The 23,992-nt window shown below is 41.0% G+C and overlaps 1 protein-coding gene and 1 long non-coding RNA gene across 3 annotated transcripts in view; one reads left to right on the top strand and one right to left on the bottom strand.

The window, feature by feature from the left end:
- The window catches only part of ephx4 (epoxide hydrolase 4), a 29,998-nt gene extending 6,572 nt beyond the window's left edge, over window positions 1–23,426 (top strand). The window contains exons 2-7 of the mRNA XM_088005129.1: window positions 10,833–10,918; window positions 12,537–12,694; window positions 17,067–17,195; window positions 17,599–17,702; window positions 18,834–18,982; window positions 21,971–23,426. Coding sequence (XP_087861255.1) covers window positions 10,833–10,918; window positions 12,537–12,694; window positions 17,067–17,195; window positions 17,599–17,702; window positions 18,834–18,982; window positions 21,971–22,211 — 867 coding nt within the window. The 3' untranslated portion in view covers window positions 22,212–23,426. The remainder of the gene's footprint in view (window positions 1–10,832; window positions 10,919–12,536; window positions 12,695–17,066; window positions 17,196–17,598; window positions 17,703–18,833; window positions 18,983–21,970) is intronic.
- Window positions 681–5,395, bottom strand: LOC148160013 (uncharacterized). 2 transcript variants are annotated; one of them, XR_015762720.1, is made up of 4 exons: window positions 3,536–5,395; window positions 2,427–2,520; window positions 1,693–1,848; window positions 681–901 (listed from the first exon to the last, which is right to left on the bottom strand). It is a non-coding gene; the product is annotated as an uncharacterized LOC148160013 (long non-coding RNA). The 2 variants fall into 2 exon arrangements; XR_015762719.1 differs by lacking the exon at window positions 3,536–5,395 and having other exon boundaries at window positions 2,427–2,985.
- Window positions 23,427–23,992: the final 566 nt, after the last annotated feature.

Here is a 23,992-nt window from a genome sequence, read left to right as displayed (position 1 = left end):
GCCCAGGTAGATTTAAATGGGTGCTGACTGGGTTTTCAGTGGGGCCCAGATGCCTCATTCCAGTAGGAACAATGGGGTCTTTCTCACCTAACCTGAAAGTGAATTACATTAATAGATATACAATCTTAATCAACAAACCAAAGTATTAAAATGCTTTAGCACAAAACCTGCATTAAAGAAAAAGAGATGAAAAATGTCTTTTGGTCAAGGTTTTTATTTGGTAATTTAAAATATTCAGTTTTTTTAACTCGTCAATTATAAGAGCTTTATTGACACAGAGCAAATGATGCCACAAGAAATGCACTGGCAAAAGAAATCTACAAAATTATTCATATGGCAGATTTGAAAATAACAGAAACTAGTTTAATATAACAAATGTATAAACATAGATCTATATGTAGATATATAATTATCTATATAACTAGATTTCTAGCTATGTAAATATATATTTATCTCTATATATATAGATCTATATATCTAGTTATATTTCTAAATAACTATATCTTGTTATCTAGATAACTATGCATCTAGTTATGTAAATATGTATAGATACATAAATGTATATAGATCTATATCTAGATATGCAACTATATAGATAGATCTGTACATCTATATATAAATACATATAAATATATATCAACACACACACACACACACCTACATAGCTCTTTCACACTACATTTTTGTCAAATATTTTTAATAACCTATATGCCACACTTGAAAGCTCTCATACATCATTGTAACTGTCCATCTTGGAACCTGCCCACCTGAGTCTGAGCTGGCTCTAGTCGCTCTAACTTTTCTATTTCCACCTCTGTCCGGGGCTCCAGTAACCCACTTCGAGTGCCTTTTCCGTATCTTTGTGTGATTCCGTGGATGGATCCATTTCTTTTAAGTGCCCCTAAAAAACAAGCAAAGGTAGAAATTGCATTAGTGTTTTACTTTTAGTACAATGTAACATTAATGAAATGTGCATCTCTTCCCCTTCAAGGGGCAGAAATGCTTGCAGGGATCTGCCAAAATCAAAGCACTCTGGAGTCATTATTATTATGTACATAGAGGTGTGCAGATCGATCAGCAATCATAATCGGTTAATTTCCGTGAAAATGTGTTTGATTGGTGATCGCTGATCACGGCCTCTTGTTGCAGATCACCTGTATCTCATTCGCAGCCTGTGTGTGCAGCTGATCTACTCTTTCCGTCACACTGCGCAGACTTTTTAATTTTGCCAGATAACATGTTATCATTTATACCTAAAGTGAAAAAATAACAGCCAATCCAGATGATCGGCAGAGATGGGCCCCATGGGTGATCGGTATCAGAATTGGAAGCAAAAAACCTGATCGGAGCATCCCTAGTACACACACTATATTCTTATTGTAAATTTAAAATATATTAATGTATATAAATCAACTACTGACATAAAGGTTCTATCATGGTCTTGTATATTTTGTTAATACTGTTTGAAATGCAAACAATATTACCTTCAAATTTTGTCAGCAATCAAATCTTTAAGTTCTTGAGAGCACAGTGAAAGAATACTATGTGAATTAAACCAAAAATTGAAGTCTCAGTTTTTAATCTTAAGAAAAAAAAAAAAAAAAAAGATTACTAAAAATGAACAAAAGGCATAAGACAACCAAAATTAACAAATGTTCAAGAAAAAACGTGAATATAAAAACTGATCTTTACCATACAAAACATCAGAGACGCAGGTCCCGGAACTTGTTTCCTATGTCGGCCAAACAGGTTGAACTGGAGGGCCAATTCAGGGGACATGAGGAATCGCACAGCTTGTTGTCCTGCATCATCTAAGGACCCTCCTCCAATTTCTGCAACCATGACAACCTTAAGTATAATGACAATTACAAGACAACATTTTAAAATCAGGACACATGATACATTTAGTTTTTATTAATTGATTTGTTATAAGCTATATATTGTTTCACACATATATAGTTTATAAGCTTACTTTTTATACATGAACAAAATGCCAATTGTTAATGTCTGTATCAATTTAAGTCAATAAATTTTGAAGGATTAGAAGGAAAAAGTAAAGCAAGGAGAACCAAATGGGTAAAAGAACTGAGAGCAGCTCAAATGACAACCAGGGAGACAGAAGATCTAGAGCAGTGGTTCTTAGCCTTTTTTGAGGTACCGAACCCCCCAGTTTCATATGCGCATTCACCGAACCCCCCCCCCCCCCTCCTTGCCCCATCCCTGCGCTCCTCCGCAGCACTGATTGGCTAAGCAATGTAACGTGATCCTCCGCAGCAAATGATGGCAAAGCGGCGCATCACGACTTTACACAAGTTTTTTTTCCCTCCGCGGCAGAGGCTCCGCCGAACCCCTGGGGTTCAATCGAACCCAGGTTAAGAACCACTGATCTAGAGTTGTGTGTTACAGAAGTCCCTGTTCCACGTTACCTTCTACGTCGCTTTTCTGGAATATCATTATCTCTTTGAAGATCTGATGTCACTTCTGCCCTTGCAAGCCTTCTTCACGCTTCTCCATAGTAGTCTGTAGAAAATAATTTTTTAAAAAGTATTAAAACATTGGTAAATCTAAAGCTCCCATTTGCATTGACCAAACAAATGGCTAGTTGAGACCTAAACACCCACTTGTCATGTTTTTTGCAGTCAAACGATGACAGAATAAAACGCTTTAAAATGTCACTTACACAATAAAACAAACATGATTTTAAAATATTTACTACTATGCCTTCATTCTATTTACAAAAAAGCTTTTATGCCAAATATACTGAAACCACATGGGCCCCATTTCGTGTTGCCCATTTCTGTCCCATTCTCAGTTAGCCCACAATAATGCTGAATACAGTCTACATTTAGCCCAAATGGGCTGACAATATGGGTCCCATTTTAGGTTAAACATATGGGCCTCCTGTAGTTAGCCCAGACAAAACCCATGCCCATTCATCATTACCTATCTAGCCCATAACGACACGATTCAATGCAGTTTTATGAAGAAAAAAATATAATAATAATTAAAAATGCACAATTAATGGATCCCAGCTATGCATGCTGGCTTAATTGGCTGCGAGAAAGATTGTTAAAAACCCATGTACACAGAATGAAAGCGAAGTAGTTACTCTTTATAAATAATGTAAGTGGTTTTATCGTGTCAAGGTACTTTAAAAGCAACCTCTGCTAGCAACGTAGATTCATTAGTGAACCGATTTTATTCTGCCGCGTTGGCGCTCAAATTTACCGGTGAATGGCGCCGCAGCGTATTTGAAAATGATCTGGCCCAGAACAGTTTGAAATCGCTCTGCATCCAAATATTCTTACCTCAATAATGGCAAATGACTTATTGTGTGTGTTTTAACAATATAAAAAAAATCACCTAAAAGAAAAACAAAAAAAAAAGCCAAAAAAAAGAAGAAACAACTAATTAGGTCTTTCGGGGTACTCCGGTCATCCGAACCATTACGAGCAACAAATGTTTTAACTAGCGATTTAAAATCTCTCCCTAAAATTTGATACAATACAGACAAAACAGACAGAAGTGTACTTACAGATTCTTTAGTAGAAGGCCAGCGAACCTGCAGACTCCGCGCCAACGGACTGATGGGACTACGTTTGATTTTGAAACCGCATATCCATCCGCAGTTAACAATTGTACGTTCTCCAAGAAACACGAGATTAATTTTGAGAGTAATACATCGGTTTAACAAATGTAAAACCGATGTAGCACTCACAAATTTTCTCAATAAAAATAAATAAATATAGTCGTCCTTATTCAAATGTGTTTTGGAACTACTTTCTTTAGTGGATGTGTAAAGTATCTACTTCAATTCACCAACCTTTATTGGCAACGGTGCCAGAGAAAAAATGAACAAAAAGGTTAAAAAGATTATTGAAAAAAGATTAAAAGATATAAAAAATAATCATTAATAGAAATGTTTAGTTTTTTTATTTTATTTATGCTGACAACTTGGAAAATGTTTACAGATGAAAAAACAGATGCTAAAAATTTTACTCTTGTCTTTCTCACTTGAGTTTTGTTTGAATTCATTTTCTAAACATTTTGTAATATTTTTCACGATGATCTGATCTGAACTATTTCTCCAAATAAGAATTAAGTCCTTCTGTGAAAAAGCTGCAATGAACACTTTGGATGTCTGAACATCCTATTGATAATAAAATAAAATTAAATTACATTTAAAAAAAGAAGCAAGGACAAAAGTCCACTCTGAACCATTACCTATTTTGAGTGAGCAGCAGAAGATTATGCATATTTAACAGATAATGTCACAAAAATGTTAGGACATCTGGACTGTTCTAGTGTAAAATAATAAAAAGTAAAATGCTAGGACTTCAAAGTGTAGCTTGAACAATACTGAACTGGTTTAAAAAATAAAGCATTGAAGCATATTTTGGTCTTCTGGAACCCTAGTGTAATGTCGGTGTTAGTAAATGAGCCAGACACAGAAATCATGTAGTGAGCATGGTTCAAATACAATACCTCTTTATGACCTCCAAGACGAGGTAACCATCCAAGGAGAGCTTTTCATTTTGTAGAAAGCTTATACAATTGCTTCAACAATTTACCTTTTATCAGCTCCAATACAGGCCAACTGAGTAACAATTTCCTTAGCTAAAGGCCATCAATCTGACATCTCATAATTTTTTTCAAAGTTTTTATAATCTTGCTCTTGCAGCTTTTGCTTTTGACATATAGTAAAAAGTTTAAAAGTGACAGGGTAACCACATTGTCTAATCAGATTTAAAAAAAATTTTCCCATTACCCCACATGAAAAAGGATTTAGGTCTACATTTTCCTGCCCAGGTCTAACCCATGTATGGTCAGCCCATGCTTATGTCATGTGGGTTCAGTGTGGTCAGCCCACATGGGCTTCCCATGTTGGGCCCATGATACTGAAACTACATGGGCCCCACATAGTGTTGCCCATTTTTGCCCCATCCCCAGTTAGCCCACATAAAAAAGGAATGGGGCCTACATACGCATGCCCAGGTCCAACCCATGTACGGTCAGCCCATACTTATCTCATGTGGGTTCAGTGTGGTCAGCCCACATGGGCTTCCCATGTTGGGCCCATGATACTGAAACTACATGGGCCCCACATAGTGTTGCCCATTTTTGCCCCATCCCCAGTTAGCCCACATAAAAATGGAATGGGGCCTACATATGTATGCCCAGGCCCAACCCATGTACAGTCAGCCCGTGCTTATGTCATGTGGGTTCAATGCAGTCAGCCCATATGGGTCCCACATAGTGTTGCCCATTTCTGCCCAATCCCCAGTTAGCCCACATAAAATAGGATTAGGGTCTACATTTTCCTGCCCAGGTCCAACCCATGTACGGTCAGCCCATACTTATCTGGTTTCTATGCAGTCAACCAACATGGGCTTCCCATGTTGGGCCCATGATACTGAAACTACATGGGCCCCACATAGTGTTGCCCACTTCTGCCCCATCCCCAGTTAGCCCACATAAAAATGGAATGGGGCCTACATAGGCAGGCCCAGGTCCAACCCATGTACGGTCAGCCCATACTTATCTCATGTGGGTTCAGTGTGGTCAGCCCACATGGGCTTCCCATGTTGGGCCCGTGATACTGAAACTACATGGGCCCCACATAGTGTTGCCCACTTCTGCCCCATCCCCAGTTAGCCCACATAAAAAAGGAATGGGGCCTACATACGCATGCCCAGGTCCAACCCATGTACGGTCAGCCCATACTTATCTCATGTGGGTTCAGTGTGGTCAGCCCACATGGGCTTCCCATGTTGGGCCCGTGATACCGAAACTACATGGGCCCCACATAGTGTTGCCCACTTCTGCCCCATCCCCAGTTAGCCCACATAAAAAAGGAATGGGGCCTACATAGGCATGCCCAGGTCCAACCCATGTACGGTCAGCCCATACTTATCTCATGTGGGTTCAGTGTGGTCAGCCCAAATGGGCTTCCCATGTTGGGCCCGTGATACCGAAACTACATGGGCCCCACATAGTGTTGCCCACTTCTGCCCCATCCCCAGTTAGCCCACATAAAAAAGGAATGGGGCCTACATAGGCAGGCCCAGGTCCAACCCATGTACGGTCAGCCCATACTTATCTCATGTGGGTTCAGTGTGGTCAGCCCACATGGGCTTCCCATGTTGGGCCCGTGATACTGAAACTACATGGGCCCCACATAGTGTTGCCCACTTCTGCCCCATCCCCAGTTAGCCCACATAAAAAAGGAATGGGGCCTACATACGCATGCCCAGGTCCAACCCATGTACGGTCAGCCCATACTTATCTCATGTGGGTTCAGTGTGGTCAGCCCACATGGGCTTCCCATGTTGGGCCCGTGATACCGAAACTACATGGGCCCCACATAGTGTTGCCCACTTCTGCCCCATTCACAGTTAGCCCACATTAATGCTGAATGGGGCCCATATGTTTAGCCCAAATGGGCCAGCCCAAGTGGGCCCCATTTTAGGTTACCATATCGGTCCCATACAGTTAGCCCAGATAAAACCCATGCCCACTCATAACCCATGTAGCCCACATCAAACCCAAGTGGGGCCCACCTATCCATGCTGGCTGGGGAGCGGCTTGAAGATTTTCTCTAGCCAATTCACACGCCCGATGAAGACGAAAGCGAAACGCACTGACGTAGTCAAGAAGATTCTGTGAATCACTGCCCATCCACTTCTCTTTTAACAATTTCAGTGGGCCACGAACAGAATGAGCAAAAACAAGATCTGCTGGGCTAAAGCCAAGTGATTCCTGCACCACCTCACGTGCTGCAAAAAGCAGCAGATGAACTCCTTCATCCCAGTCTCCGTCAAACTCCAAGCAGTATGCACGGAGCATGCTTTTTAAAGTCTGATGAAACCGCTCCAGCGCGCCCTGGCTCTCCGGGTGATACGCGCTGGAATGGCAATGTGTGATGTCAAGCTGTTTCAAAACTTGATTAAAGATATGCGACATAAAGTTGGATCCCTGATCAGTCTGAATGACTTTTGGCAAACCAAACAAGGAGAAAAATTTCACCAAGGCAGACACAACCGACGGCGCAGTTATTTTTCGCAATGGTATAGCTTCTGGAAACCGGGTTGATGCACACATCACTGTTAGCAAAAACCTATGACCAGATTTAGTTCTTGGAAAAGGGCCGACGCAATCCACCAAAACACGGTCAAAAGGTGAGTCCACAGCAGGAATAGGATGTAAAGGATGAGGTGCAACTGTTTGATTAGGTTTCCCGGAAATTTGGCACACCTCGCAGGTTTTACAATATTTCCTCACATCTTTTTTTAATCCCGGCCAAAAAAATTGCCGCAAAATGCGGTCATATGTTTTGGTCACCCCCATGTGACCAGCCATAGGATTGTCATGAGCAAGATTTAAAATGGCAAGACGAAATTTCTGTGGTACCACAATTTGATTAACTGCCCGCCAGTCATCCTCTGCAGTGGCCTGTGATGGTGTCCATTTACGCACCAACAGGCCATCTACACAAAAATATCCCTCGTGCATTTTCCCAATTTCATCATTTGACACAACACGGTTGAACAAAGGGACAAGAGAGGGATCACGACTTTGTTCCAGAATAAGATTTCCCCTGGACATGTTGTCGTAAAGAGCCTCCCCCTGGTCCACATCATGTGAAGGTGCCACAGGTGTAGAAGGCACCGACGTACCTGCAGAATCCAAGTTGCTTTCCCCATTCAAAGGGTCATCTGATAAGCTGCGTTCCTCCAGGTTGATCACATCACCGATGTCCAGTTCCATGTTTTCCCGGGCCATAGCTCGAGTAACCGCACACACGGGAAACACCTTTGGATATTTTCTCTGCAACTCATCTGGGGCATCTGATATCACTGGAACTGTTGTAACTTCCGGATTAATCAAAATTTTACCCCCTGCCAAATCGTTTCCCAGAAGGAAATCAACCCCTTTTATTGGGAAAACTGGACTTGCGGCCACCACCACCTCACCAGAAACCAACTTCGAAGTCAAACAGATGCGATGAAGAGGGATGCGTAAGAAATTCATTCCAAGACCTTGCACCAACTCATATGAATTTAAAAAGGTCTCATCATTTAACGGCAGAACACCATCAAGAATAATGGATCTAGATGCTGCCGTGTCCCTCAAGATTGTTACAGGTACTCTTTGTCCGCCCGCTATGGAGACACTCCCAGTCATGAGAAAAGGTGCATAAATTCCCAGCTCTACAATCCCCGCCTCGCAGGAAACTAAAACTGGGGGTGGCTTAGCTGGCGTGGCCGCTGTAGCTAACAAAGGCTTCTTGTTGAGCAAAAAACAGTTGGCCATAATATGACCACGCTTATTGCAGTGAGCGCAAACTGGCCTCCTACCAACTCCACTTTCAAAGCGATGTTCCACCTCAACGTTGGGCTTCGCAGGAGGCAGGGCACTACGCAGCGGCACATAAGGCTGCCTGTCAAATACATTTTTATGAGTCAAAACATACTCATCCGCCAATACAGCCGCCTTGGAAATGTCAACAACCTTATGTTCATTTATATACGTTACAATCTGCTTTGTTAGACAGTTCTTAAATTCCTCCAGCAGAATTAAATCACGTAACTGACTGAAATTTTCCACGCCCAGTGCTAAACACCAACGATCAAAGAGGACCTCCTTGTCATGAGCAAATTCTACATAACTCCGACCTTCAGCCTTAACAAGACCGCGGAACTTTTGCCTATACGCTTCCGGCACAAGTTCATAGGCTTTGAGAACAGCTGATTTCACTGAGTCATAATTCAAACTGACGTCAGACGGAAGTGAAGCATAAACCTCTTGAGCTTTCCCCGTAAATACGCACTGCAATAATAACGGCCAAAATTGCTTTGGCCATTGTAATGATATAGCCACTCTCTCAAATAGGACAAAATACATGTCCACATCATTTTCGGAAAAGGGCGGTATCAAACGAATGCACTTGCTCATATCAAAGGCAGAGGAACCCCACGGGGCAGTCGAGCTGCTCACTTCAAGCTCTTTCAAACGAACTTCTTTATTTGCTTCAGTTTCCAATTTACGCAGTTGGAACTCATGATCCAATTCCCGTTCTCTGAGAGTGAGACGGCGAAGTTCAAGCTGTAGTTCCAATTCACGAAGATCAAAAGAAGTTTTTTCAGTCCCAGCGCCCTGACAGTCTTGATGGCTAGTATGGGCGTCAGGGCTAAGCAGAGGAGCCGTGTCAGCGTTAGTTTGAATGTCAGCACCAGAGTTAACCTGTGGACCAGCATCAGAACCAACGCGAGGAAGAACGCCAGCGTCAATCAGAGCAGAAACAATCTCAGATTTCATTTCCGCCTTTTTTAACAGCTTAGAAACGGAGATCGAAAACTCACCAGCAATTAATAAAAGCTGATCCTTTGTACAACAATCAATTTGCTCGATTGTAGGATTGTCCAAAAACTCTTCCAGGCTAAACTCCATTTCGGTTTAGAAAGTCGTAACAAACTAAAACGAACAAAACGAAAACCAAAGACGCTCCTTGCAACCCACAAACATCAATAAGTGCCGGAAATCCGCCCAAATATGACGAGCCCCCAATATGTTACGGCCCGCACAGGGCACACAACATAAAAGGTCCAGACCAAGTTATATAAAACAAAAGTTTTATTCAGACTGTGGCTGGACATGGAGGTACTGGGGAATCGTGGCAAATAAACAAAAGAGTGGGAGCATTCACGAACCAGCCAGCAGTTGGCCGTCGGATTCGGGCCGCTCCCCTCGCCCTGCCTCGCCGGATCATTCACCCTACAACCAAAAACCGGAAAACCTCGGCTTGGCCAACGATCCCCAGACCTAACACAGCCTCTCATAGCATTATGTAGGCTGAAAAGTTCTGTTTTGGTCTAAACAAGGCATAGACAGGCCTCAAGAAATACCTTTTTTTTAAGTTATGTTTTAAAACACACACTAACTTTTTCACTCAAAGAGGCGTTACTGACAGGTGGATCAGACACAGATGATGAAAAAGCAAATCTTCTGATTGGGAATTGATCACTCTTTCTTCTTGAATCTACAACAAGGATTATGGAAAAACAAAAGGCACAGGTGGATGTAAAGTGATTTAAAGCTGCAGTATGTCACATTTTACAAAAATATGTTTTTGTCACCATGTCCTGACAGCATGTTATGAGACAGATAATCTGTGAAACAAAATCAAGCTCCTCCACCTCCTCCCAGTGCTACTGCTGTCTCCCCTGGTCAAAAAGCCAGGAGGAGGGCCTTTGCGCTGTCTATTAACCTTCTGTACGCTGCTCAATGTGCTAGAAGAGGGGGGAAAAACTTACAGTACAACTGTTCATGCACCCTCATCTATGATCACTAGCATTATTATTTGTGTAGCAAGCAGCAGAGGGTGAGGACAAGTGTGATTGCCAGCACTAAGCACCTCCTCCTGCCTTTGATTGGTTGTTTCACTATATAATGGTAATTTTAACAAATGTCTAAAAGAACATATACATTTTTAAAATAAAAGTTACAAACAGCAGCTGTAACCCTAGTAACAAAGTTGAGCCATAAGGAGCTGCCTACAGATTTATCTTGATCATATTTTTTTGTGTTGTAAATTGACACCTATCTCAGGTCACATTAATCTTTTCAGTGAAATATATTCAACTTGTACAGATGACATGCTTTATTTCCTTATGAGGCGTGTATGCTCACTGCTTTAACATTAGCTGATTCTCAGTTTTTCACTGGAGGTACAGTAAATCATGAAATGCTGAGTCGGTATTTTGTGGCTGGGGATGAAGAGGAGGAGGAGGTTGTTGGTGCAGGTTTTATTTGTGCGTCTTTCCGTTCTGCAGGAGTCTGGCCTGCGGTTCCACTACATCGCTGCTGGGGAGAGAGGAAAGCCCCTCATGCTGTTTCTGCACGGCTTCCCCGAGTTCTGGTAGGTGGAGCGGTGAGAGCACCGCTCTGGGTTCAGCTGCAGACATTTACACAGTGGCTCTGTGTTTTGCATCCATTGACTGTAGCATTTCTTCCCCATAAGGCTGCTGCAGCACAGTTCATTATCTGTATTCTGACTTCAGCAAAAAACCATCCCAGTCTTATTCACAGACGTGGATTATAATTGGCATGGGGATGGTGAGAGGGGTGTTTCAAGATGTCCTTATCCTGGAAAATGGAAAAAAACAACATATATTTGCTAATCATTGTGTCCTGGAGTGAACCTAAAGAGCTATAAGCCTGTCCATACGTGTAAGATGTTATGTAGGCTTGAGGGCTGGAAAGGGATTCATTTAACAGTAGACAAGAGCAGTTTCTGCTTCACTCTCCATTTTCCTGATTGGAATGATGAACTGAGCTGAAGGTGGTTAGAAAGAAGCAGCTCTTCCTTTTTGAAATCTGTTCATTTACTTTTAGAAAGTCAGAGCAGCGTGGAGGATCGTACAGCAGTAGGCATATCCCTGCAACATTCAGGATGTTGTGAGATAGACCGAAACAAAGTAGTTAACAGCTGTAAAAGGATTTAAAGTCAAAAAGTGTCCCATGCTTGTATTCAGCCCTAATTTCTTATTCAGTGCAGATCTGAACTTTGACTGGACCATTTTTATCAATGAATATGTTTAATCCAGCCATGTCCAGATGTTTGTCCTTAGGGCCAAGTTAAAAGCACCCTTTTATTTTGATATATGTAAAAATGTATGTGGTGTTTATTTTGTTTATCTGTTTAAATAATAAACTAAAACATGCAAGATTTTATTGAAGCAAACTAAATTGTTGGATTGTTTAGATGCAAAATATTAAAAAAAAAAAAAAGTGGTTTCCCGATTAATGATGTTGAAAACCTCCCTAAACTGTTCATATTGTCGGGGTTGTTTCCTATTTTCACCACTTTTTTCCAATGAAAGTATAAAAAAATGTCAATAAATTTGAAAATATGTGGAGTTTAGTGATATAAATCACACTTCTTTATGTGACTGGAGCCCTAAAGAAGCATATGACAAATGTGAATGTTTTTCAGCAGCAGTATTTGTTTGTAGAGCTGTGATTTCTGTGTCATGCAGTCAGTCATGCAGTTACCTAAAGAGAAGAAGTAATAAATAGTTTGTACCATCACTTTTATTGTTATCTTAACAGTACCACAACATATTGTGATAAAACTTTAGGTCCATATTGACCATCCCTACAGACCAGTTAAGGAAGTACATTTAAAAACATAAATGCAGACTTAATGAAAAGTATGTGAGCTGTGGAGCCAAGACTGCAGGAGTCAGGGAAGTGTTTGGTCAGACCGTCAGTTCCCAAAACCACACACATACATACACACACACAAAAAAAAAGTAAAAGCGCATGCGGGGTCAATGCGACCGTGCCGACCACGGACACAGTAAAAAAAACTCCCGGGGTTTAAAGGACCCTGTCTCTTAAAACCGTGGGAGGCTTAATACTTGCTTAAAAGTTATTTTCAAAATCTGACAAGCCCCACTTGAATGGATATTCAAATTTGTTTTTAAATATGACTACAATCTGACAGAATCACAACCGTACATGTTTCACTTCAGGTTCTCTTGGCGCTACCAGCTGCGCGAGTTCAAGAGTGAGTTCCGTGTGGTGGCCGTGGACATGCGCGGCTACGGCGAATCCGACCTGCCGCTCTCCACGGAGAGCTACCAGCTGGACCACCTGGTCACCGACGTGAAGGATATCGTAGAGTACCTGGGTAAGAAGAGCCTCCCCGTAATCTCCAGAGGGCTGGCCGGACAGTGTTGTGACAGCATCTCAGGTCAAAAATAAACTTGTTTATCAGTCTGTGGTCTTTGGACAGCCCTCAGGCCTGCAGCGCACACAGCATGACAAACTTCCTGTGAGTCAGCCTGCTGACTCCATCCTAACACTAGCAGGGAGCAAGCTGGAGGCTGTCCTCACACACCACCACCATCATCTGACAATTATCTGACCAGAATAGCTGCTGCTCCCCCTACCCCACTTTTTACTCTTAAAACTGATGCAGATTTCACGCTTTAGCTCCTTTTTAAGGTTCTATTTAAATCCAGCATTGAAGTGTCGCTGAAGATTCAGGTTCTCAGCTGTCACTTCAGAACTAACAATGTGCTAAGTGGCTTCTTTTGCAGCAGCCACAAGAAACCTGATCTAATTTGAACGGTCACCTTCTGTCTTTTCTGCAGTTGCTGTTGTTCATTAACACGGAGATGTCTGTATTTGAAGAGGAGACGGAAGCAAAAGTGCTTTTTGGCACATTAGACGTCTGTTTATGTATTTTATATAAACCAGTTACAGAAACTATTTAACCAGTTAAAAGAGGCACAAGCTTTACATCAATGTCCAGTCATGGCATATTGTTCCGCTTTATCAGAATCATTAGCAGGCGCACACACTTTTACTTTTGCTATGTCTCACTACAGAAGGATTCTCCCAGTTTGTCCACCATCTTGAAAACTAATGGGCGTTTAGGTTTCAGGGAGGTGATTCAAATCAGTGGCAGGAAGCTGAAAATAAAGCTGATTACAGAGGCTGCAGGTCAACATGGTTTATCAGCACAATGACAACATTGTGCTGATAAACCATTTTGACCTTTGTTCTTTAGTTGTTTGTAGCTTGTAGCAGTTTTTCATTTTTAATGTGCAAAGTAAGCATAAATCCAACCATTCAAACTTGGAAAAAAAAAAACATTGAATGTATTCCAGTTAGACTATGGTTGAAAGCTGGTAACATTCATCATATTTCTCATTTTTTCCATTAACATGAGACAAACGAGGCAAACTTTTGCTTTAGAAAATAAAAATAGGTTAAAGTTATTGGAAAAAGAAAGTTCACCCTCTGTTTTACCTTTTAGAAGAAGATCCAGTAAATCCTCTAATCCTCACCTGGTTCTACATTATTTCAAATTTAAAAGTCAACCGTGCAAAAATAAGCACCAGATTTTACACTGCTGTTATCTTTAAACAAAGATGAAAGCACAATGGAACAGAGGAAGTAGTAACTGGCTGATGCTAAAATGAACACATCCTGGGTCACTGACACCGACAACTTCCTAAGAGAAGCAACTGCTGCTGCACATCAATATGAGAAGAATTATAAAGATTCTAATACTTCCACAGAATTCAATTCCTATTATTCTTTATACTGAGGAAGATTACTTAAAGGGGGGTTATTATGTAAAATCAACTGTTTTGAGCTTTGAATCATGTTATAGTGTTGTTCCTTCATCAACTTCTCAGTCCAATGATCCTAAGAACAACATAATGAAGGAGCACTGCTGTGACGGTGTGGTGGGAAGAGCAGGAGCTTCTTAAAGAGACAGTGGCCCAATTTCAATATGTCAAATTGCAAAGTTGAATTTCTTTTAAGACATATTTGATATATACAGCATTTTAATAACAACTGAAGGTAACACTGTTACTTGATTGTGCTATAAATTGTCCTGATCTTCCCATGAGTGGACATCGCTGCAAAACCCAGACACAGCTTTTCATCATAAAATGACAGTATGGAAAATGTTGAGTGTCTCTGTGTGCCTAAAGTTAGATTTTATCAGAAGAGAAAGAAGGTGAGCTCTGATTTTGTCATGAGTGTAGCAGTGAATGCTGCCTCCTCTGCTGTTGTGCTAAAAGGCTCATTCATAAGTGATGTGTCCTTGCTGACTGTCACTCGACTGTTGCAATAACACAGCATTTCTCCGATAGTGTAAAAAGTAAAAGAAAATAAATAAAAGAAGTTGAGTTCTTATAAACCCCAGTGTAGCCTCTGCTACTGGTTGCTACCGGTTGGTTGGTTTCCTATTTGCAGACAGGCCAGCGCCTGTCCAGGAGCTGAATGTGGATTAAACTCCACTATTAGCCTGATGTGTTGTCCCTAATCTGAGCCCAGTGAACAGTTCAGCCCTTGGTGATATCCTCCACAATCTATGGAGCACATTCTCTGTGAAACATTAAGGAAAGGACTGTTTTAGTAAAGCCAGTGATGGCTGGAGGAAGAGCTTGCTGCATTGTTCCTGCTGTCACTGTATGTTACTTCACAGACTGTCAGGAATGAAGCACTCAATAATTCATCCTGCTGTGCAAATCATGCTTGATGGTCACTTAAGCGTGGAAAAAAGCTTGCTTTGATTGTACTATACCTGCTGTCCTCTGCTCAGCTACTGAACCAGGGGTCAGCAACCTTTTCCGTTCAAAGAGCCGCTTTTGTCCCCGCTGCTACAAAATAAACCTCGAGTCGCAAAGGAACAGTTTTCGAAATATGTACAACATGAAATGTTTCATTATGAAAGTTAACAAGTGAAACATTTTTTTTTTGTATTTTCAGATTTTAAAGCACAATGAGTTCTCGACTACAAAAGAAAAAAATATATATTTTGTTGAATGGAGGTGAGACTTTTCCATAAATATGAAAAATGAAGAAAGATAAGTAACATAGCTTGAAGCTAATTACTTTTAGTCTACTGTAAATAGTATGTGCATATTTTGTTTAAGAACTTACAGGAAAAAAAAATCCTAAAATTACCATTTCCTTGTAATCAAAAACATTTCCATTTTGGAGCCGTAGCTCGCAGAGACCTGAACTAGACTGTAGGAGACCTTTACACACTTCAGTCCACACCCACAGGTAAAAATCCACACTTCTTTTTAGGTATTCATAGCACTTGAACTTTTCTGTATCCTTTCACATTACAATGTGATCGATAAAGTGTCCTCCTCTTCCAACAGTCCCTGACCCAAATAATCAAAATGATCAATTCTTTAGAATCGTTCTTTGTATTCACAATAGTGTTGCTATTAGTACACAGGTTTGTTTTGTCTGTAATACTCATTGTATTGTTTTCCTTCTGCTTCGTTGCTACTGACTACTTTGTGTGGGTCTGCCACATAAAATCCCAGTGAAATACACTGAGCTTTGTGTTTGTAATGTGACAGAAGGTGCTAGTTAAAGCAGCAGGCTGCTGCTCTCGTCTCCTCCATTAAAGTGAATGAGCAGGCGGTGATTTGTCTGAAGCAGCGCTGAGACTTTGCTGAGTTGCTGTGAAGGATGTGTGAGCTCAGTGTTGATGGGCGGCTAAATCGTATAAACAGGTGGAAATGGGTTTATCACAGGTTGCTCAGGGGGATTACTCAGTGGGGATGGGAACAGTTATGTGATCATTCTGATCCTTTAGTCATGGTCTGCCTCAGCTGTCGGTCATTAAAAACATTAATTAGACAAGAGCAAAGGTTCTTTTAGGGTGGAAGGTGTTACCTGCTATGCTGTACCTTGAAAAAGTGTTTCAGAGGCTATAAATGGCAAACAGCGTGTGTACTATTGAAACTACAGTTGAAACCAGAGGTTTACATACATCTAACTCTTCTGACTATTACTTCTAAAATTTCTGACCATCATTTCTGGGTTTACACTCAGAAAATCTATGTAAACTTCTACTTTTAATGACATTAATAAATAAAAATCTGAAATATTCTCTCATTTTTGTGGCATTTAGTGAATAGAAATAATGTTGGTAATTCTAACTGACTCAAAACAGGAAGAGTTTGGTCTGATTTAACTTCAGACAGTGAGGGGAAAAAAGGGTGTTTCTGTACTCTTAAAGTTAGATTTTGCTTTTTTACAGTGTTTGTAAACTTCTGGTTTCTATTGCAAGTCCAGACTTTGACTTGGCCACTTCAAAACCTTTATCTTGGTTTTAAGGAGTTGAGCTATCCAGAGGCTAACTCCGCTCTGCTTCAGATTGTTATCCTGTTACGCAAACCAAGCGAAGGCCAAGTTCTTTTTCTCTTTTCAAATGAAAAAAAATTTAATAAAAAATTCATTTGAATGATGCAGACTGATGATATTTGTGTCTAATATTGAAAATGGTTGATCTGAAATGTTTTAAGTGTGATAAACTAGAAATCTGCATGAAGATGAGTATTTATTTATGAGACTATATCCACATGGTGTAGTTTTAATGAAAAGAAAAATGTGTGTGTGTGTGTGTGTGTGTGTGTGTGTGTGTGTGTGTGTGTGTGTGTGTGTGTGTGTGTGTGTGTGTGTGTGTGTGTGTGTGTGTGTGTGCGTGCTTGTGTGTGTATTTGTTTCCTTATCAGGGTACAACAGGTGTTGCCTTGTGGGCCACGACTGGGGTGGAACCATAGCGTGGCTGTTTGCCATACACTACCCTGAGATGGTGACCAAGCTGATAGTCCTGAACTGCCCCCATCCTTCTGTGTTCACAGGTACGATCTCGCCACAAGCACATCCTCCCACGTCACTCTTCACGCTTTGAAGGAAAACCAATTTTCCCTTATGCTAATTAGAGAAGCTCCGATCTGGCTCTCGGAATATTACAGGAATTATGATCGTTAATTAGAGGCGTCATTACTTCGACTGCGTGTCTGCATCCAGCTGGCAGATCTTCCTCTGCCTTTGGGTTGGGGGAGAGGGGCAGGATGATGATGAGGTAATTACAGGGAGGCACGCACAAAGCTAGAACAGCAGGTTTGACTGTAGTAGACGGGGCGGTAAAGTCAAATCCCATCCACCACCCTCGCAAGTGTGTGTAAACTTCCCGTTAATTAAAGCCAAAAATGAAATGTCTCCCTCGCTCCCCCTCTTGTCTGCCTTCTCTTTCTCCTCCAGACTACGCTCTGCGTCACCCCAGCCAGCTGCTGAAATCCAGCCATTTCTTTTTCTTCCAGCTGCCCCGCTTCCCAGAGCTCATGCTCTCCATCAACGACTTCAAGGTGGGCTTACATGCTTTTCAAGGTCAAGCTTGTGTGCATGTGGGCACACACTTGTGTGTGTGTGTGTGTGTGTGTGTGTGTGTGTGTGTGTGTGTGTGTGTGTGTGTGTGTGTGTGTGTGTGTGTGCGCGTGCGTGCGTGCGTGCGTGTGTGTGTGCTGGTGAATGTCACACATTGTTGCAGTGTTTGTTTTTCTGTGTCAGTGTCATTGGTAGACATGGACTCCTGTGTGCAATCTACAAATACTCACCTACTATTCAACAGGCCCCCCACTTAATCCGGCTGTTACCTTCTTCCCTGATCAGAGATCATTTCAGATTTGTCAACAGATTGGACTTCAATTATTTTGCATGAATAAAGCTCCTCAGTCCTGAGGCTGAAGCTGCATTGGCTCCTTTCTTATGAGAGGAAGCTGGTGCCTTATTATCGCCTTGTCAAATGGAGCTGCAGTTCAGTTTCTGTCCCCTACGACGAAGTATTAGGGCCAGGCTAAGAATGAAAAAGTAAATTACAAGAATAAAGTTATAAAAGTACCAATAAAAAGTCCTAAGTTATGAAAATGAACACAGCATTGAAGTCAAAAAAATATGACTAGAAATGTTTTGCTTAAAGGTTTCAGATTATCAGATAAATGGTGGTATAAGACAAAAATATTCAAAGTTGATTCAAAAATTCAGTTTTTAAAGCTTTCTGAACTTGTAATATCTCCTTACATCATTATGGAGGACTTTTGGCTTTTTCTACTTTCAACTCAGCCTTGTTGAAGATCAACTGATCACAAGGGAAGAACTCTTCAGCAGCATTAAGTTAATTTTACTTAATAAGTGAAATGGTTGTAAAGGTACGCATTCACAAACATTTCACTTTTTTCATGAATTTTAGAGATCCCTGTTGTTTTGGCAGCAGTTTTGCTATTCAGCTTTAACAGTGATGCCATATTCAGTCTGAGTTTTCCAGGTTTAGAAGCACAGCATGAGACGCCCGAACTTCAGCTGAAGGTCATCAGAGCTGATCTCACCCGCGCTGCAGCTTCTCTGTCTCACGTTCCGGGAACATCAGCCGTCCTCCTGCAAATTTTCTGTTGATCAAATGGCTCCAGTGTCAGTCTGCTGTCTGTCTGTCTGTCCTGCAGGCCCTCAAAGCCTTGTTCACTAGTCGGAGCACCGGGATCGGGAGAAAGGGCCGATGGCTCACTGCAGAGGATTTGGAAGCCTACTTGTACGCACTCTCTCAGCCGGGAGCTCTGACAGGAGCTCTCAACTATTACAGGAATGTCTTCAGGTGGGGGGATGATTGATATCTCATATCTTTTTTTTTTCTTTAAATAAAAAAAAAGAAAGAACGAACTGGAGAAAAGTCTTCTACAGGGTCTGAAAGCATCCGGGGTAACTCACTGACCTGCCCCACTTACACAGTAGCAGGATGGTTTTCATCCACCATGACCCGGTTCTGTTGACAAAATGTCACCTGATTGTTTATCACTTTATTTAGCCAAACTAACAAACCTTTTAGATGCTCCGAGTCGGACTGTGTCACAGTCCAATATGATAAAAACGTTTGTATCCTTAAAGGGATGGTTTTATGTAAAATCCACTTTTTACATCATGTTCCAATGTAATTCCTTTATCAAAACCATAACTGGAGTGTTCCCTGGATTCTTTCATGCTTGTTTGAGTAATCCTTTAATCTCCATGGCAACCATTCAGCTGTGCATAACGCCTGGGTGGACGTAGCTGCAGTTTCCAAGCTTCTAAGCTCTGCCTCACAAAGCATACCTCCCCCGCGACTCCCCCTCTCAGCTCCTTCAGACTAGCCAGGAGCAATTAGCAAACAACTGGTGAACCTCCACATTTGCTGAGTTCAGCATAAGAGCTTTTTCTCAGTGCAACACTGGTAGAAACATTGTCTAAAGGTTTGTAGAGTGGCCATGGTTTGATGACTTCCTGCAGGTGGAGTTTCATAATAAGCAGGAGTTTTTAAAGATACAGAGGCCCAATTTCAAGGCGTTTCAATTTTATAGTCAAATTTCTTTTAAGTCATATTTAATATAGCAGTAGTTATTTGATTGTCCTATAAAGATGCCTAATGCTGCCCCTTTAAGCCATATTTTTTATGTCTGCTGTGAAATTTTAAAAAGTTCAGGAGTAATTACCATTGTAAAAAGGTTTAACAGCTTTAGTGCTCATCACAAAAACAACAACCACAAAGTAGTGGATGATTGGGAAGCAGGAAAAAGATATGGATTTCAAAATTTTCTTCATTGTAAGATACATTTCGCTCAATGAGATTGGATGGAGAACATCTGTAAACATTTATTTATTTTCTGGTCTGCCAACAGACGCCATTTGGTTTAGCTCTTGAATGTAACAGAGGAGCATACAGGGAACAGCTGCATTTATACTGAGACTTAATAACACACCAGTGGACTTTTCTGACTAACTAGAGGACTTTTCAACATAGCAGGGTTTAGCCTCACTGACCCTTCTGTGTTCAGTGAACGTTGGCTGGATGTCCGCCAGACATTTCATTGTGTTTCATTGAGTTTCTTGGCGAACGTTGTCTGTAAACGTTGACTGAACATTCATGGCTACGCTCAGGGAACGGCGTCTGAACGCTAGCTGGGTAACAAAATGAGGGGCCAATACAAATGGCCACCACCAGGTGTTTTTTTGTTTTGTTTTGTTTTTAATGAAAAGCTGTCAATTTTTTTTCTATAGCAACAAGAAAGTTAAAAGTGCTTTACATCATAAAAAAAAACCTAATACAGTGACCAATTAAACATTATATTTTGTCAGATGCAAAATCATCAAGCAAATATACCTCAAATATCCAGATCAAAGGTCCAGTTCTTATTAATCACAGGAACTCTAAACAGGGTGTGGTTTTAGCCTTGATTTAATTGAACTCAGTGTTTCAGCAGTTTAGCAGTTTTTCTGGAAGTTTGTTACAGATTAGAGGGACATAAAAACTGAATGCTGCTCCTCCATGTTTGGTTCTGAGTCAAGGGAGCTATGCAATATTTGTTCCACTTCACAATTATGCTCTCCTTTGTGTTGGACCACCACATAAAGTTTCAAGTAAATACATTCTTACAATTTGTACTTGTACTGTTGCTAAATATGCATCAATTCATGGGATAAAAATACCTTTAAAATGCTTTGTGATAAAGTAGAGGTGTGCCCAATTTGGAAGAAGCAGCAGTGCAGTCATTCTCTACTTAAAACTGAAAAGTACTGTTCACTGTTAGATTTACATGAACTCTGGTGGTTGTTTGGAGCATTGTTTGGGTTTAACTTGTAAATATGCACACAGAGCATCTTTATCTAGTAGGAAATTAGCATTGCCACCTTTGTATCTAAAAATATTATCATCACTGACACAAGTCTGCCAAATATCTGCATCATCTTGCAGCTTTCTTTAATAAACTCTCCACTTCTGTTAGCCAAAAGGAGGAACAGGGAAGAATATTGAAGGGCATGTACTGTATTTTTTTTTTTTTTTTACATGTGAACTGTGCGTGCATGACTGGGCAGGCCATCTGCTCCCTTCTCAAGCAACGAGCTTTTATCTGTTCACATGAAAGAAATTGTACTGACCCATGACCACCAGGGATGTAAATATCAACGTACAGTCATTCATTATTCATCCAATCATTTCATATGTATTGATTGATTAACCCTTTAATGATGTATTTGAAAACACACTGTGGGATTTCACTATCACTATAGTGCAGATGATATAAAAAAGAGCATCCCAGTTATTCAGGGTCTACTGGGTCTGTCTCAGGGGAGCTCAGAAGTCTCAACTCAAAAGGAGTTGATACATTTTTCTAGTGTTGTGTGGCCTCCAGAAGACCAGAGCAGAGACTATCTCCTTTGTTCCTTGTTGTTTTCATGCCAGCTCTACTGCAGTTTGGTTCACTTCTGGCTGCAGTGTGAACATAGCTTTAGTACTGTGTGAGTTTTACTGTTTTTTGTAAAGGCAATACAACACACTGCTTAACCCCCCACCCCCGCCCCCCAAAAGATTTCAGAAGGGCACTTTTAGTCTGGAGTTAAAACGGCCTGTGCTCTAGCACCACCTAGTGTCTATCTGTGCACATCCCTGTTCTTACCTACCTATTTCAATGACATACATTGAAGTTTGCAGGTTTAATGTGAGAGAATGTGAAAACATTTAAGGAGTGTGAATATTTTTGCAAAACAATTTCTTTTTTTCCTTCTTCTTCTTCCATATGTCAGCTAAAGTGTAACTTGTATCTGTCGCCAGCTCGCTTCCTCTGAGCCACAAGCACGTCAGGTCTCCGGTGCTGCTGCTGTGGGGAGAGCGGGACGCATTCCTGGAGCAGGAGATGGCCGAGGCGTGCCGCCTCTACATCAGGAATCACTTCCGTCTCAACATCATATCCGGGGCCAGCCACTGGCTGCAGCAGGACCAGCCCGACATTGTCAACACCCTCATATGGACCTTCCTGAAGGAGGGAGAGGGACGCAAAAGCTACAGGAACTAAACCCGCACCGCCCTCGCACCCAACCCCTCTCCCCTCAACACTCACCTTGCACCGTCCCCACTCTCCCGAAAGCCTTGAATATGCCTGTGATACCAAGCAACATAGTGATGATGCAATCATTCTTTAAATTTTTTCACATTTTAGATATATTTTTTAAAAAAAGAAGTCAGCGAAGAAGGAGAGAATCAAAGCACACCTCTCACTCAAGAGGAAAGGACACATATTTTAAGATATTTTTTTGCACATGACAGCGACATATCCGCCTTAAAGTTTTGTCGGTTTCAGCATTACAAATGTGTGGCGAAATCTTTTTATTTATTTATTTATTACATTTATTTTTCTTTGTGACCTGTATTGTGTGGTGCCTTTTAACTTTGGAGCTGTCGCGGTGTGAAGACGTCCCGGGGCGTCGGGGCGTGTCGTTGTCCACTGTTCTCGTGTCGCTCAGCTGTATTCCGGGCACAGTTCCCTGGGAGTCCCCCACCTCCCAGGGCTTTGTTTATCAGGTAGTGTTTGTCAAAATGGAGGTTTCTTTTTTAGTCATTTTTTTCTCTCCTCCCTCGGATATCTGCTCAAATATAGAGAATGTTAACTTGATCTTCCTGTAGAGAAATGTTAAGTGACGGTTGCCTATTGTACTATTTTGTATCTCTTCCTACACACTGCATTTTGAAACTCACTGAGCCAGGTCGATACTGTTTGATTTTCTAAATAAACTGAATAAGTGTCTGTCAGACTGCAATGCTTCTTCGCATTTTCAGCCTATTTTTGGGTGACTATTGTCGTCGGGTGTTTGAAGCTATTAACAGAATCTCATGCTCTGTTTTTGTGCTTGTAGCTGTCTCACCAGCAGTCACCGTAAGCTTTTACACAGGAGATGGGGGGAAAAAAAGAGCAGAGGAGGCGTTACTAAATTTATCAGTCGAGTGACGCATCAGTTTAAAGCTTTTTCTGTAGAACAAACGTCTGGATAGTTGATATTTATAACTTTGCTCTGTGGCAAAGAAAAATGCTGATGTAGAGTCACATTCGTTTCACATAAACGGCTTTCAAAGGGGTGTCAGCACAGTCACACTGTTCACCTGAAGAAGTAGATTGGGCCGCGTTTCAATTAAAAGAACTAAACCGGAAATTTCTATTTTTATTTTATGTTGCTGAATTATACACCTGCACTATTGTTTGAAATTAATAAACATTTTTTCCCCTTTGAAAGAATTGTTTTTGTCCTAATGAATTCATATTTAACCCCAGCTGCTCTCTGCAATAACAACAAAACAGATGTTTGAATCCTTGCTAATTTGCCGTACATATTAAAAGTGGCGTTGCCAACCTAGTAGGACGAGAGAAACAATTGCAGGAAGAGACGATGACGTCATGTGCATGCATGGGACCCTTCAGGAACGCTCAGGAAATCTTGAAACAGGCGTGCAGAAGTAAAGGTTATTTTTATAGTCCGCATTTAACAAATAAATAAGAATTGTTTAGTTTTCAGGAGGGAAATAAGAATGGTCAAATTGATATATACAAATAGACTAATACTGTATTTGTCCCTTTTTGCTGAAATAGGTGTAGGTGCAGCAATTTTCGGAGAAATAGAAACACACCAGATACACGTTTTAAAAACAATCTGAATAAAACAGTTGAAAACTATACAGCTGCGAAAGTAAAATATAATACGTTTTCCTTTTTAATTTTCTACAAACGGTAAGAACTTGATTCAATATACCCAATCCAAACATCTCATTCTACTTTTATTTGTATTTTTTACCTTAAAAAGAAAG

The sequence above is a fragment of the Poecilia mexicana genome, unplaced genomic scaffold, assembly GCF_051168715.1.
Source record: "Poecilia mexicana isolate PSO_F unplaced genomic scaffold, ASM5116871v1 scaffold_4, whole genome shotgun sequence".
Taxonomy (NCBI): domain Eukaryota; kingdom Metazoa; phylum Chordata; class Actinopteri; order Cyprinodontiformes; family Poeciliidae; genus Poecilia; species Poecilia mexicana.
The sequence above is the reverse complement of the archived record's forward strand: the minus strand, read 5'-3'. Positions and strand labels throughout refer to the sequence as shown.